Source organism: Erinaceus europaeus, chromosome 12, assembly GCF_950295315.1.
Source record: "Erinaceus europaeus chromosome 12, mEriEur2.1, whole genome shotgun sequence".
Lineage (NCBI taxonomy): Eukaryota > Metazoa > Chordata > Mammalia > Eulipotyphla > Erinaceidae > Erinaceus > Erinaceus europaeus.
Window position 1 is genome coordinate 697,809 of NC_080173.1, and position 14,384 is coordinate 712,192.

A 14,384-nucleotide genomic window follows, 5' to 3' on the forward strand; every position below is an offset into this window, starting at 1 on the left:
GCTCCTGGAAATAATTGTAAGTTATCAGTATGTTTTGCTGTTGATAGCAAATAATGCTGCACAGTTACTAGGGTGTTTGTTTAGAAAATACTCAGGCATGCTTATGTTCCCACACACTTGTCTTGTTTTGTATGTTTTTTTGTTACATTCCATTCATAACTTATTTATAGTCTAGGATAGTGCCTGTGTTTTATCATTTAATGTTGGTTACTACAACAGAATACTGCATTCCTTAGCTTGTTTTGAATGAGTGGTTTAATACAGATTGACAAGATTGTATGAGAAGAGAGGTACAATTCCATATAAATCCCATGACCAGAGTTCCCTATCCCATCCTCTCCATTGGTAGCATTCCTATTCTTTATCCCTTTGAGAGCATGGACTAAAGATCTTTATGAGGTGTGGGAGGATGAAGGTCTGGATTCTGTAATTGCTTCTCCACTGGACATGGACAGGGGCAGGTAGGTCCAAACCCCCAGCCTGTGTCTATCTTTTCCTTGTGTGGCCAGGATCTGGGGATGTGAGGCCCAGCACTCATTGGTGAGGACCTCTGCTCAGAAGAGTCAGGTTGGCATCATGGTAGCATCTGCAACTTGGGGGCTGAAAAGCAGTAAGATAGGAAGCAGGAAAACTGTTTAATAATCAGGAACCTAAAGATAATAATAGAGCAGATGGAACTAAGGGTCTTCGTATGGGAAGAACCTAGGAAGGCTATTTTGGTACATTCCTAGGGGCCCATGACTTGACACGTTTTTGTCTGAGTCTGATAGCTGACATGCAGGTTGGCTAAAGGTATTGCCTGGGAAGATGGTATTAGAGTTCAGAATAGAACTAGAAAGCCAGTTCAGGGCAGAGATAGCTCCCAAATATGGGGAAAGTATGTGAATATTGTTAAGTGTAAACCCCATCAATCTGACCTGAGGCCCATGTGTATTCATGTTTAGCCAGGAGCCCATGTAACCTCTGCATCTCTGTCAGTCTGAGCTCACAGTGCATGGTCACAGCCAGGAACATTCTAGGCTGCTCTCATTTCAGGGTCAGTCTTCCTTGAGTGACCAGTCTCCCTTCAGAGTGTGGGGCAGTTTCTACCGTTGTTGTTCTACAGTGAGGGCACGTTCCTGTAGAGGCCCACAGGAGAGCTCATGGTGCTGTCCCTGATGGAGATGACCAGTGATGGTGGACCCGGGCAGCTGTTAGAGGTCTAGGTCCATCCTGTCTCTGTGGTAATCCCTGCATTCCCTGACTAGGGCCCTGGATGAAGGGGTGATTTGGTAATGACCCAAAGTGCCGTCATTAAAGTGGGTCAGTCCCTTGCCCTTATCCAGCTTTTGTAGCCCTTAATTTATCAGACAGAGTGAGAGTGACTGAGGGAAGTGATATATGAGTACGTGAGGAGAGTATGTAGTAGGCCTAAGTAGAAAATATTTGATTAAGTTCTTCATGGTGTGTTTTTTAGGTCCTTTAACTTGCTTGCTGAAGTTACTGAGTCTAAGTCTCCTCACTGCAGGCTCCTGCACACTTTGACTCTAAGGAATATGTTTTCCCTCATTTATGGATGCGTGTGCACATGTGCCCTATCCCTTGGGCCCTGGTCTGTATCTGTGTTCTGTAGCTTTGTTAGGAGTTGAACCACCTGAAATGGAACTTAGGAGTCCTGTGAGCTAGGAACGGTCTCCCCAGAGTATGGGAGCTGGATGGTGGACATTCCAGGCCTGGCATCTCTGGACACAGTCCAACGTGAAGCACGTCAAGGTGGCACTGGGTGCACTGATTTGGATCAGGTTAGCAGGTGCAGTAGCAAAGGGTATGGAGCAGGTGAAGCACGAGAGAAAACAAGCAAGGCACCAGAGGTTCTAGCACTGGGAAATACAGATTTTAAAAACATGAGGAATGTTCCTTGCTGTCTTGTAGGTTACGAATGCAGTGGATAAATTTTTTTTTCTTTTGTATTTTATTTTTTTAAATTAATTAATTTATTTAAGAAAGGAGACATTACCAAAATCATAGGATGGCGGAGTACAACTCCACACAATTCCCTCCACCCAATCTCCATATCCCATCCCCTCCCCAATAGCTTTCTCATTCTCTATCCCTCTGGGAGCATGGACCCAAAGTCATTGTGGGTTGCAGAAGGTGGGAGGTCTGGCTTCTGTAATTGCTTCCCCGCTGAACATGGGTGTTGACTGGTTGGTCCATACTCCCAGTCTGCCTCTCTCTTTCCTAGAATGGTGGGTCTCTGGGGAAACTGAGTTCCAGGATGGATTGGTTGGGTCTTCACTTCAGGGAGCCTGGCCGGCATCCTGATGGCCTCTGGAACCTGGTGGCTGAAAAGAGAGTTAACATACATAGCCAAACAAATTGTTGAAGAATCATGGACCCAAAGGTTGGAATAGTGGAGATGAAGTGTTGGGGGGTACTCACTGCAAACTCTAGTGTACTTCTGCTTTCAGGTATATATTTGCACTACTTTATGGATACGTGTGGACATATGCTCTATCTCCTGGAACCTGGTCTATATCTAGGTTTTGGGACTTTGTAATTAAGTGAACCACCTGGGATGGAATTAGAGAATACTATGAAAGGAAAGATCTCACCCGAGTAATGAAGCTGAAGGGTTGTCGTTCCACACCTGAAGTCTCTGGACACAGTCTGAAGTGAAGCATGCTGGGGTGGCACTTATTGCGTTGATTAGGTTGCAATCAGTGGATGCAATATTATTTGATAAGAATTGGGAGAAGCATACAGGAAACTGGGACCCACCCTAGGGTCCCAGGACTGGGGGAAGTTTAGGCTCTATAGTGGAAATGTGAGGTTCCTGCTGTCTTAGGGTTCGAGAAGGCAATGGATAGTTACTGTTATCATCACATTATTTGGTAATTAGGTTAGCTTAGAAAAGTCCCTTTGTTAGACATACAATCAATTTTTCCCCCTCTATATTAATTAAATAGTGAGTTATATTACTACAATTTAATAGGTATGTACGTAAACACCATTCCCATCACCAAAATATTGTGTCCCATCCCACATACCCGCCCCCACCCCCAACCCCCCCGCCAGCCCAGGAAGCCACATGTCCACCCTCCCACTCACCATAGGGTTTTTACTTTAATGCCCTACTTTCAATTTAGTCAGATCCCGCCTTTAGTTTCCCTTTTTGATCTTTCTCAACTTCATTTGATGAGTGGGATCATCCCATACTCATCTTTATCTTTCTGACTTAGCTCACTTAACATAATTCCTTCTAGCTCTGACCAAGATAGGTCAGAGAAGTTGAGTTCATTGTCCTTAGTAGCTGCATAGTATTCCATTGTGTATATATACCACAGCTTTCTCAGCCACTCATCTGCTGTTGGGCACCTGGGTTGCTTCCAGATTTTAGCTATTATGAATTGTGCTGCTATGAAGATAGGAATACACACATCTTTTTGGTTGGGTGTTATGGAGTCCTTGGGGTATAACCCCAGGAGAGGAATTAGTGGGTCATATGGAAGGTCCATGTCTAGCCTTGTGTAAGTTCTCCAGACTGCTCTCCACAGAGGCTGGACCAATTTACATTCCCACCAGCAATGTAAAAGGGTTCCTCTGTCCCCACAGCCTCTCCGGAATTTATTGCTGCTGTCCTTTTTGATGTATGCCATTCTCACAGGGGTGAGGTGGTATCTTAGTGTTGTCTTAATTTGCATTTCTCTGACAATCAGGGACCTGGAGCAGCTTTTCATATGTTTGTTAGCCCTTTGGATCTCCTCTGAAGTGAATGTCCTGTTCATATCCTCTGCCCCTTTTTGGATGGGGTCATTTGCTTTTTTGGTGCTAAGTTGCTGAACTCTTTGTATATTTTGGTGATTAGTTTCTTGTCTGATGTATGGCATGTAAAGATCTTCTCCCATTCTGTGAGGGGTCTCTTTGTTTGTGTGATAGTTTCTTTGGCTGTGCAGAAGCTTTTCAATTTGATATAGTCCCATTGGTTTGTTTCTGCTTTAGTCTTCCTTGCATTGGGTTTGTTTCATCAAAGATATCCTTGAGGTTAGGGTGGGAAAGTGTTTTACCAATATTTTCCTCTAAGTATTTTATTGTTTCTGGTCTAACATCCAGGTCTTTAATCCATTTGGAGTTTATTTTTGTTTCTGGTGAGATAAAGTGGTTCAGTTTCATTCTTCTGCATGTTACAACCCAGTTTTCCCAGCACCATTTATTGAAGAGAGCCTCCTTCTTCCATTTAATACTTTGGGCCCCCTTTTCAAAGATTATATGTCCATAGATGTGGCATTTATTTCTGGGCTTTCAATTCTGTTCCACTGGTCTGTGTGCCTATTTTTGTTCCAGTACCATGCTGTTTTGATGATGATGACTTTATAATAAAGTTTGAGGTCTGGGAGTTTTATGCCTTCATTTCTGTTTCATCATTTCTTCATTTCAGGATGGTTTTGGCAATTCTAGGTGTTTTCTGGTTCCAGATAAATTATTGTAGTGTTTGTTCTATTCTCTTAAAGAAGCTTGGTGGAACTTTGATGGGTATTGCATTAAATTTGTATATGGCTCTGGGGAGAATATTCATTTTTATGATATTTATTCTTCTGATCCATGAGCATGGGATGTCTTTCCATTTCTTGGTATCAGTTTCTATTTCCTTGATTAGTGACTCATAGTTTTCAATATACAAGTCTTTCATTTCTTTGGTCTGCTTTACTCCTAGGTATTTTATTGATTTTGCTGCAACCGTGAATGGGAGTGATTTCTGGATAACTTCTTCTTCAGATTTAGTATTTGCATAAAGAAATCACTGATTTTTGTACATTGATTTTGTAGCCTCATAACTTGCTATATTGCCTAATAACTTCCAGTAGTTTTCTGCTGGTTATTCTATGTATACTATCATATTATTCTATGTATACTATCATATCATCTGCAAATAGTGAGAGCTTGACTTCTTCTCTTCCAGTCTGTATTCCTTTGATTTCTTTCTCTTGCCTGATTGCTATGGCAAGAATTTACAACACTATGTTGAAGAGTAACGGTGACAGTGGACAGCCCTGTCTAGTCCCTGATCTGAGGGGGGAATGCTTTCAGCTTCTGTCCATTGAGTATGATGTTGGCTGTAGGTTTGCTACATATGGATTCCACTATCTTGAGGAATTTCCTATCTATTCCCATTTTTGTAGGGTTTTGAGCATGAATGGTTATTGGATTTTGTCAAAGGCTTTCTCTGCATCTATTAAGATAATCATGTGGTTTTTGGCTTTGCTTTTATTGATGTGGTGAATAACATTGATTGACTTACGTATGTTGAACCAGCCTTGCATTCCTGGGATAAATCCCACTTGGTTGTGATGAACAATCTTTTTGATATGCTGCTGTATCCGGTTGGCCAAGATCTTGTTTAATATTTTGGCATCTATGTTCATCAGAGATATTGGTCTGTAGTTTTCCTTTTTTGTTCTGTCCCTGTCTGCTTTTGGTATCAGGGTGATGTTGGCTTCATAGAAGGTGGAAGGGAGTTTTCCTCTTTCTTCAATCTTATGGAAAAGCTTTAGAAGTATGGGTACTGTTTCTGAAGGTTTTGTAGAATTTGTTTGTGAAGCCATCTGTTCCAGGACTTTTGTTGTTGGGGAGATTCTTAATAACGGTTTCGATTTCTTTGTCTGTTATTAGTACATTTAGGTTTTGTAGTTCTTTTTGGTTCAGTTTTGGAAGGTCATATGCTTCTAGGGATTCTTCCATTTCTTCCAGATTTTCTAGCTTGGTGGCGTATAGTTCTTCATAGAAATTTCGCGGGATTCTCTGGATTATTGTGGTGTCAGTTGTGATATCTCCTCTATCGTTTACAATTCTATGAATTTGAGACTTCTCCCTTTTTTGTTTAGTGAGTCTGGCTAGGGCTTTGTCAGTTTTGTTTAATCTTTCAAAGAACCAACATTTGGCTTCATTGATCTTCTGTATGGTTCTCTTATTTTCGATGTTGTTTATTTCTGCTCTAATTTTAGTGATTTCTGTCCTTTTGGTTGCTTTAGGGTTCCTTTGTTCCTCTTCCTGTAAGTCCTTGAGGTGTGCTGTAAGGTCATTTATTTGAGCTTTTTCTTGTTGTTTAAAATGTGTTTGTATGGCTATGAGTTTCCCTCTCAACTCTGTTTTAGTTGTGTCCCAAATATTTTGATAGGTTGTGTATTCATTTTCATTTGTTTTCAGGAACATTTGAATTTCTTCTTGAGTGACTTTCTGAACCAGTTGTTGTTAAGGAGTATGTTGTTTAGTTTCCAAATTCTGTGTCTTTTAAATGTTGTTAAATGTTAGTTTTACTCCACTGTGGTCTGAGAAGATACTTGGGATGATTTCAATGCTCTTGAATTTATTGATGCTGTCTCTGTGGCCTAACATGTGGTATATCCTTGAGTATATGTTGTGTGGATTTGAGAAGAATGTGTATTTCAGTTTTTTGGGGTGAAGGGCTCTGAAGATGTCCAGGAGGTCTAGTCTGACCATCTCTTCATTTAATTCTCTTATTTCTTTGTTTATTCTCTGCTTTGTTGATCTGTCTATGTGTGAGAGTGAGGTGTTAAAATCTCACAGTATTATTGTATTACTATTGATGTATTTTTGAAGTTCTTTCAGTAGGTGCTTGATGTATTTAGATGGTCCCTCATTGGGTGCATAGATGTTAATAACTGTTAAGTCTTCTTGGCTGATTGATCCTCTAATCATTATGTAATGTCCTTGCCTATCTTTTATTACTTTATTTAATTTAAAATCTATTGTGTCTGAGATGAGAATGGCTGTTCCAGCTTTTTTTGTGCTCCATTAGCATGTATGATAGTTTTCCATCCTTTCACTTTAAGTCTGTGTTTATCTTGTTGTGTCAGATGGGATTCTTGCAAGCAGCATATGGTTGGTTTGTGTTTTCTGATCCACCTCCCACTCTGTGCCTTTTGATGGGTGAGTTTAAGCCATTGACATTTATTGATATTATGGATTTAATGTATTGTAGTGCCATTGTTCAACGAATTTTTATTTACTCTGATATATTGCAAGTATTATAGTGAAGTTCTTGCTTATAAGAGGTCTTTCAGAACCTCCTTTAGGGCTGGTTTGGTGATGGTTGCCTCCTTTAACTGTTGTTTGTCTAAGAAGGTTTTGATCCCTCCATCTAGTTTGAATGAAAGTCTAGCAGGATATATTATCCTTTGTTGAAACCCTTTTTCATTCAGCGATTGATATATATCTTGCCATTCTCTTCTGGCTTTTAGAGTTTGAATGGAGAAGTCTGCTGATAGTCTTATGGGTTTTCCCTTGTATGTGACTTTTTGTTTTTCTCTTGCAGCCTTTATGATCCTTTCTTTATCCTTACTCCTTCTCACTGTGACTATGATGTGTCTTGGTGTCTTCAGGTCTGGGTTGATTCTGTTTGGAACTCTCTGGGCCTCTTGAATCTTAATGTCCTTTCTGTTATTCAGGTCTGGAAGTTTTCTTCTATAATTTCCTCTAGAATGTTTCCTTCCCCTTCCTCTCTTTCTGCCTCAGGCAGGCCAATTATATGAATGTTACTTCTTTTGAGATCATCCCATATGTCTCTGTTGTTGTTTTCTGTGTCTCTCAATCTCTTTTTGAGCTCTTTCACCTCTTTCTTAGTTTTCCCTAACTCATCCTGTCTGACTAATTCTGTTTTCTGCTTCTGTTAGTCTGCTTTCCCTTTCCTCAGCTTCTTTCCTCAGTTCTGCTGTTTCAGCTTTCAGTTATCTAATTGCCTGAAGATAATGAGTATTTTCCTTGGGGGTCTCAACTGTTGTTTCCCTAATACTGCCATTCCTTTCCTTCAATGTTGTTTTCATTTCTGTGATTCATAAGTTTATTATTGCTTGCATACTTTTCTTATCTATGGTTATTTATGGCTGTTTTGTAGTTTTTAGTTTGTAGTTTCTGGGCTCTTGTCTTCATTCATTGTGGTAGCAGTTTTATTTGCTCTTGATCTACCCATTTTTTTTTATTACTGTGTTTCTTAATTTATGTTCTGTTGTCCCTCGGTTGTTGTGTTTTGAGTACAAGCAACACTGTACTAAATACCTTTATGACAATTGCAATTACCAACCTCAGAAAGTACAATAGCAACTGAAGCAAGAATTGAAGCAGTTTAACCACTACAAGTTAGCCAAACAATATCTCCAGTCTGTGAAAAAATAGCAACCAAGTCCAAGTGAAGAAGAAAGAGAAAGGAGAAAGGGATAGCAAAAACAGACAGTTATGCAAACCTACTATCCACTGTATATTCTAGGGGTAGCAAGAGGAGAAAGAGAAGCAGAGCAGAGACACACACATAGAGAGTCCACTCTGAGTCAGATTTCTTCCCAGAATAATTCACAAACGAGTATCAGTGAATTCAGAAAGCTGAAGAAGGAGGAAGGAAGGAAGATAAGAAAAAAAAGGAAGAAAAACGAGAGAAAAGAAAAAAAAGAAAAAGAACTGTAATAAAGGAGCAGTGAAAGGAACGTTTTTAATTAATTAATTATTTATTATTTTATTTTATTTTTTAATTAGCTAGGAGGAGGCAGAAGGGGAGAGTGGGTAGAGGAGGTAGCAGTAGTAAAACAAGTTCTTCTTGCAATGGATAAGATGCCCAGTCCCCTAGCAATGGAAAATACACTAAGAGTTAATTCTGGTCAACCTAAAGGAGGTGGGGAAAGAGATACACCTTTATACAATATTAATAATAAAATAGAGCAGTTTAAAAAACCCTGTCCCAATTGCCTCAAGCCGCCTGAGCAGAGGCAGCTGATTGTTAAGAAAGTAAAACAAACAAACAAAAAACCAAAAACCTAAAAAATAACCTCTCAGGGCAATCTTTTCCTTTTGTAGATCCAATTGACCATTTAGAAACAAAGAGGGCTGAGGGTTTCAGAAAGGAATAGACTTGGAATGGAACCCCTATTGAGCTAGGAATCTTGGTAAAGAAAGAAGCTCAATAGGGAAGCCTGCTAGGAGCAGTTTTCTGGCACCCAGGGTCTGGTTATGGGGGGGGAGGGTTGACAGGGGTGTGCTTTGGGAATAATAAAAAAAATTTCTTTTTTCCTCTATATCCTAACCCAAACTGGGCTATATTCGCCCCCTTGGTGTCACAGCTAGGACCCCGAATTCACTGTCCTGCTGAAGGCAAAAAATCCTACCGTTTCCAGCAGTTGTCGGAACTCAGACCAGAAGCTACTTCTCAGTCTGCCATCTTGGCTCCGCTGATAAATATTCTTATAACCAGGATATTTGGAAACTTGATTTCTTTGAAATATCCCTTGTTAGGATTGCCAGTATCATGTAATTGCTTTAAGCATTTAATGTTTAAAATGTGTAAACTCATTGAATTCCAACACTGGGGTTAATTTGGTAATGCATGTTTAATAATAATGTTTTAAATATTAAGTCACCTAAAATATTAAACTAGGTATACCTGAGGCTACTAGTTTGTAAATAGGATCAGATTTGGTAGATTTTTGTATGTACTTTGGAATAAAATCTATTCTATATATGTCAACTATTTGTATTCTACTATTCTAATGCCATGCTAATGAATTATAATGCTCCAGTCTTTGACATCAATTCTTGGGGCAGACTAGGGGTCAAAATGTTTGATGATCTAGTGACAAAAGGGTTTTAATATCCCTAAAAATGTGACTTTGATATGACTGTGGGTTAATGCTTTTTACACACTTAGACACACACACACACACATACACACTGTAGTACAAATATACAAAATTGCACAGAATAAATTATAGAACACACTTGAATCTACCTCTTAGAATCTGCTCTATCAAAAAATCCCATTTCCTCTTTAATTCCTGATACCCTTTCTCTCTGTAATGTGATCACACAAACATTGTATTTGTCATCACCATCACTGCTGGGGCTTGGTGTCTGCATGAATCCACTGCTGGTGACCAGTTCCTTTTCTTTCCTCTAGATAAAGGATGAGAGACAGAGAGCAAGAGAGGGAGAGAGATAGTGAGACACTGTAGTACTCCTCCACCCTCATGCGAATCTTCCCCCTTCAGATGCTCTGATGTCATAGCCTGGGCTTGAACCTGTGCCCTTGTTCATGTGATGTGTGTGTCCAACAGAGTGAGCCACCTTCTACCTCTCTCACATTAAGAACCATTGCTCTCCCTAATATTTTTCTTTTTCTTGATTGATTTGTTTGTTGCTTTGTTCTAGCAAGCCAGGCCTTTAATGTTCTGGACTCACTGTTTTTCAAAAATAAATGTGGATGATTGTGATTTTTATTGTCTTAATGAGAGAGGAAAGATAAGAGGATAGAGAGAAAGCACTAGACATCACTCTGGTACAAGTGCTGCCAAAAATCGAACTAAGGACCTCCTGCCAAGGAGTCAAATGCTTTATCCATGGCGCCACCTCCCAGACCACAAATACTGAACATTTTTATGTACCTAGTGGCCCTTAACAAATAAAAGAGTGCAGTGTAGTCTCCATAGAGGCTGCCCTCTAGGGCAGATTCTGGCTGTGCTTTTATAAAGTCAGACAATCATGTAAAGTGCAGGATTCACTGACTGTAATATTCTGTCACTGTATTCACGTCTGGATTGTGGCACTAAGGCAGCCCTAGTCAGTGTGTACACAAATGTCCACATTGATAGAGAACTTGACATGGACCCAGAATTTGAATTTCGTATATTTTGAATACAGTACAATGTGCCTCTTGTGCTGTTTGGATTTAAAAAACATAAAACTGAGATTTAACTCATAAGCATTCATACAAAATAGGTGATGTGGTAGGTTTTATGCTTTCTTTTCTCTGACTTTCATGTTCTTTTTTGTTCCTGTTATGACAGGTAAAGAAGAAGTTGATCTTAATAAGTTGATGGATGCAGTAAAAGCTGTTACAGGTGAGAAGTTAATAAAAGTCTATGAATATAAAGCTTAAGTAGGACTTAGGATATATTAAATACTTTAAATTTTTCTTGTTGTGGCATTTTAATTTTTATTTGATAAAATATTTTTTGCAATTTATTGAATTTCTTAGACTGTTGGCTCCCTACACTTTAGCAACATAATTTCAGTCTGTGTCTCTGAAGCATCTTCTTTATCGTCTAATGCTGCATTAACATTTCACTTTTTCTATGTCGGTAGTGGGCAGTATTTTAGAGGTAGTTAAAACTGTGCTGACGCTATAGATGACTACACACTTCCTTTGGCCAATCGTTTATTTTTAGAAAGCACGTGATTGAGGAACTGTTGTAAGGTTACTGTCACGGGCACACATCTTCTTTCTTCTCGTGGGTTTGCTGGCCCAAGTTAGGTGTCAGCAGGCCTTGCCCACCATTCACTTGCCCTTTTTCCTCCTTCTCAGGAAACTGAGTTCCTACTCCCCACCAACCTCCTTTTACCCTCCCCTTGACTTGCTGGGTCTGCCAAAATACAGATTGCTATTTTATAACTAATTTTATTGTTTTTAGGGTTATGGCAGGGGCTCTGTGTAGGCGTGATTCATGTACCTCCTGTGGAATTCTTTTTTTTCAGAGGGTGAGAGACAGGAATAGAGAGACACAGAGGGGAGGAGAGATACCCCAGCACTACTCCACTGTAATGTTCCCCAGGCAGGTGTCCCATGTGGTGGCCAGACGTGCAAACACAGTTAGCTCACGTGGCCCAGTGTGTGCTCTACCAGCTGAGCCATCTTCTGGCCCTGGCAGTTATTTAAAGATGCTCAGAGTCCTTATCTGGTAACAGAAATATTTGGACTAGTGTCAATAAGATCTGAATGGAGAAGAAAACGTACAACCCTCATTTTCTTTGTGTTGATAATTCACATTCTTGTAACTATTGCATTATGATGACGTGGCTATTAGAGTGACAGGGATCTCTTTACATGAGCACTACTGACTGTATATTTAGATATATCTGCATTAACTAGTGACTTGTGTTGAAAGATGGAGATTTAAACTGAGCATCTCTTTTGGAATAAAAGACTCCCATAACATCATCTTATTGAAAAGGTCCTTCGCCTCCTTTGTTAGAATTATTCCTAGGTGCTTTATGCTTTTGGATTCAGTGTAAATCGGATTACTTCCTTTAGGTCCCTTTTCTCATGTGCTTTGCATAAAGAAGTGCAACAGATTTATGCGTATTGATTTGAAACCTGCTACTTAATCTATTGATGATATTCCGTAGTTTTGTCAGAGTTTTTGGGTGTCCTCTACACATACCAGGATATCACCTGCAAATAATTATAATTTGAACTTCATCCTTTCCTATTTTAATTCCTTTCATATGTCTTGCTTGCTTGATTGTGATGGAGAGGACATCTAGGAATGTGTTCAATAGAAGTGGTGATTGTGGACAGCCAGTGGCATGTCCTATGGGAGAACCATAGTGGTTTTCTGTGGGGGTGGGAATCGGTACACCTCCCTTTGGTGAAGGGAGTAGTGAGGGATAAAAAGGAGTGAAAATAGTCTATACTTTAAACCATTAACCCCTCAAAAATTTACAAAAATTATGCAGTCAAACTAGAAACTATAGGGCTTTGGCACCATCTAAGAACACTGGAGTTATTATGGTAAGCCCCTGGGAACTATTCCTCGGTTTTTAACTATGGAGACAGAGAGAATGAAAGAGAGAGACAGACAGAGAGAGAGAGAGAGGGAGGGGGGAGGGAGAGAGAGAGAGAAAGAGAGAGAGAGGAGAGACATCCTTGCCTAGTTATTGTTTTTAGGGGGCAAGCTTTCAGTTTTCACCCTAGAGTGTGATGTTAGCCATGCCTTTTTCATAGATAGTCTTATTTATGTTGAGAAATTTTCCTTCCACTGCTAATTTCATAGGGGCCTTTATCATAAGTGGGTGTTAGACCTTGCCAAATGCTTTTTCTGCATCTATTGATAAGACCCTGTGATTTTTATATCTTTATGTTGATATGGTAGATTGCATGATTGACTTGGGGATGTTGAACTCTACCTGTTTCCCAGGGATGAATCTCACTTGGTGTGGTGGGTTAATCTCATAATGTGTTACTGTTGTTTTCTCCGGGGTCTCATGCATACCAACATGTTACAATGTTCATTTTGTATTGTATGAATTTAAAGAAAACCATAAATGTCACAGGCATTCCTACAACATGTGTTCTGTGCTAGATTTGGCCAGTGGCGTGCCTGTGGTCTAGGGAATAGGATGATTTAGGCCACACTGGGAAAGAGAAGTCTACAACAAATGGGTTTCATACTTTCTTTTCTGAGTCTGAGTTACTTTCTTGTTGTTATTTGTTCCTGTTGTTAAGGTAAAGAAGTTGATCTTGATATGCTTATGGGTGGAGTACAAGCAGTTACAGGTGAGAAGTTAGTACAAGTCTAAGAATATAATGTTTAAGCAGTACTTGAATTATATATGTTTCTAAACATATTTTATATAGCCATCTTAATTAAAATAGCATGAAATATCTATATAATGTGTCCAATTTTCATAAATTTGTCCACTTAAACTTTGTAACAGGATTTCAGTTCTGTTTCTTCTTAGCAATTGGATCATATGCTGTTGTAAACATAGCAAGTTTTACAGGTTAGGAACATACAGTCCTTTCTGTCACAGAAGGATAAAAGTAGAAAACAGTGATAGGTGGAAAGATAAAACATAATTCACAAACTTTTTGGGGGTGACCAAAATAATCCTGATCAATGGAGGGCAAAATAGAGATCACGTAAGTAGATCCTATTCAGCACCATGGTTATGCAAAAGACTTTCACACTGAGGCTCCAGGGCCCTAGGTTCAGTCCCCAGCATGTCCAGAAGCCAGAACTGTGTGTCTTATACTGGGTCTTAGAAAACAAGTTCTCTGCTTAGACTATCAAATACAACATGATCTGTGCACTTGCCCTATGTATGGTCTTTACTAGTTGACCCATGTTTCTTACACACCAATTTAAAGTACCTTTACTCACAAACAAATGTTGCATTTTGTCATTTGCTTTTCTGCTCTTTTGGAGATGACCACCACATGGGAGTATTATGGCACTGAGAGAAGTGCTTTAGTGTCTCTCCCTTTAAAATAAATAAGTGAATGAATAACTCAATACATTTTAGTGGAGTTGGCCCTCCCATGTAGTATACGAGAAATCTCAGATACAGTAACCAGGCAAGAAAAGAAGAAAGCATGCAAGCTTTCCAAACTGGGTGTTCCACATCACTAAGAACCCCCAAAACAAAATAACCCCACTTGTGGATGTCAGGAGAGAGCCCACTCAGTAAAGTTGACCTTAGTGTGCATCAGAGTTCCAAGGGTGGTGGTGCAGTGCTGTACTCTCACGCCAGCTCACATCTCTGTCTCTCTCTCTATCTTTATCTCTCTCTGTCTCTCTCTGAGATGATGAAAACTATTGTGCAGGGTGGTGGTGGCATCGTGGATG

General features: G+C 39.7%; 1 protein-coding gene across 1 annotated transcript in view; it reads left to right on the top strand.

Annotated features, from left to right (window-relative positions):
- EFCAB13 (EF-hand calcium binding domain 13) overlaps positions 1-14,384 on the top strand; it is a 224,760-nt gene that overhangs the window by 158,387 nt on the left and 51,989 nt on the right. The window contains exon 46 of the mRNA XM_060202483.1: positions 13,262-13,312. Coding sequence (XP_060058466.1) covers positions 13,262-13,312 — 51 coding nt within the window. The remainder of the gene's footprint in view (positions 1-13,261; positions 13,313-14,384) is intronic.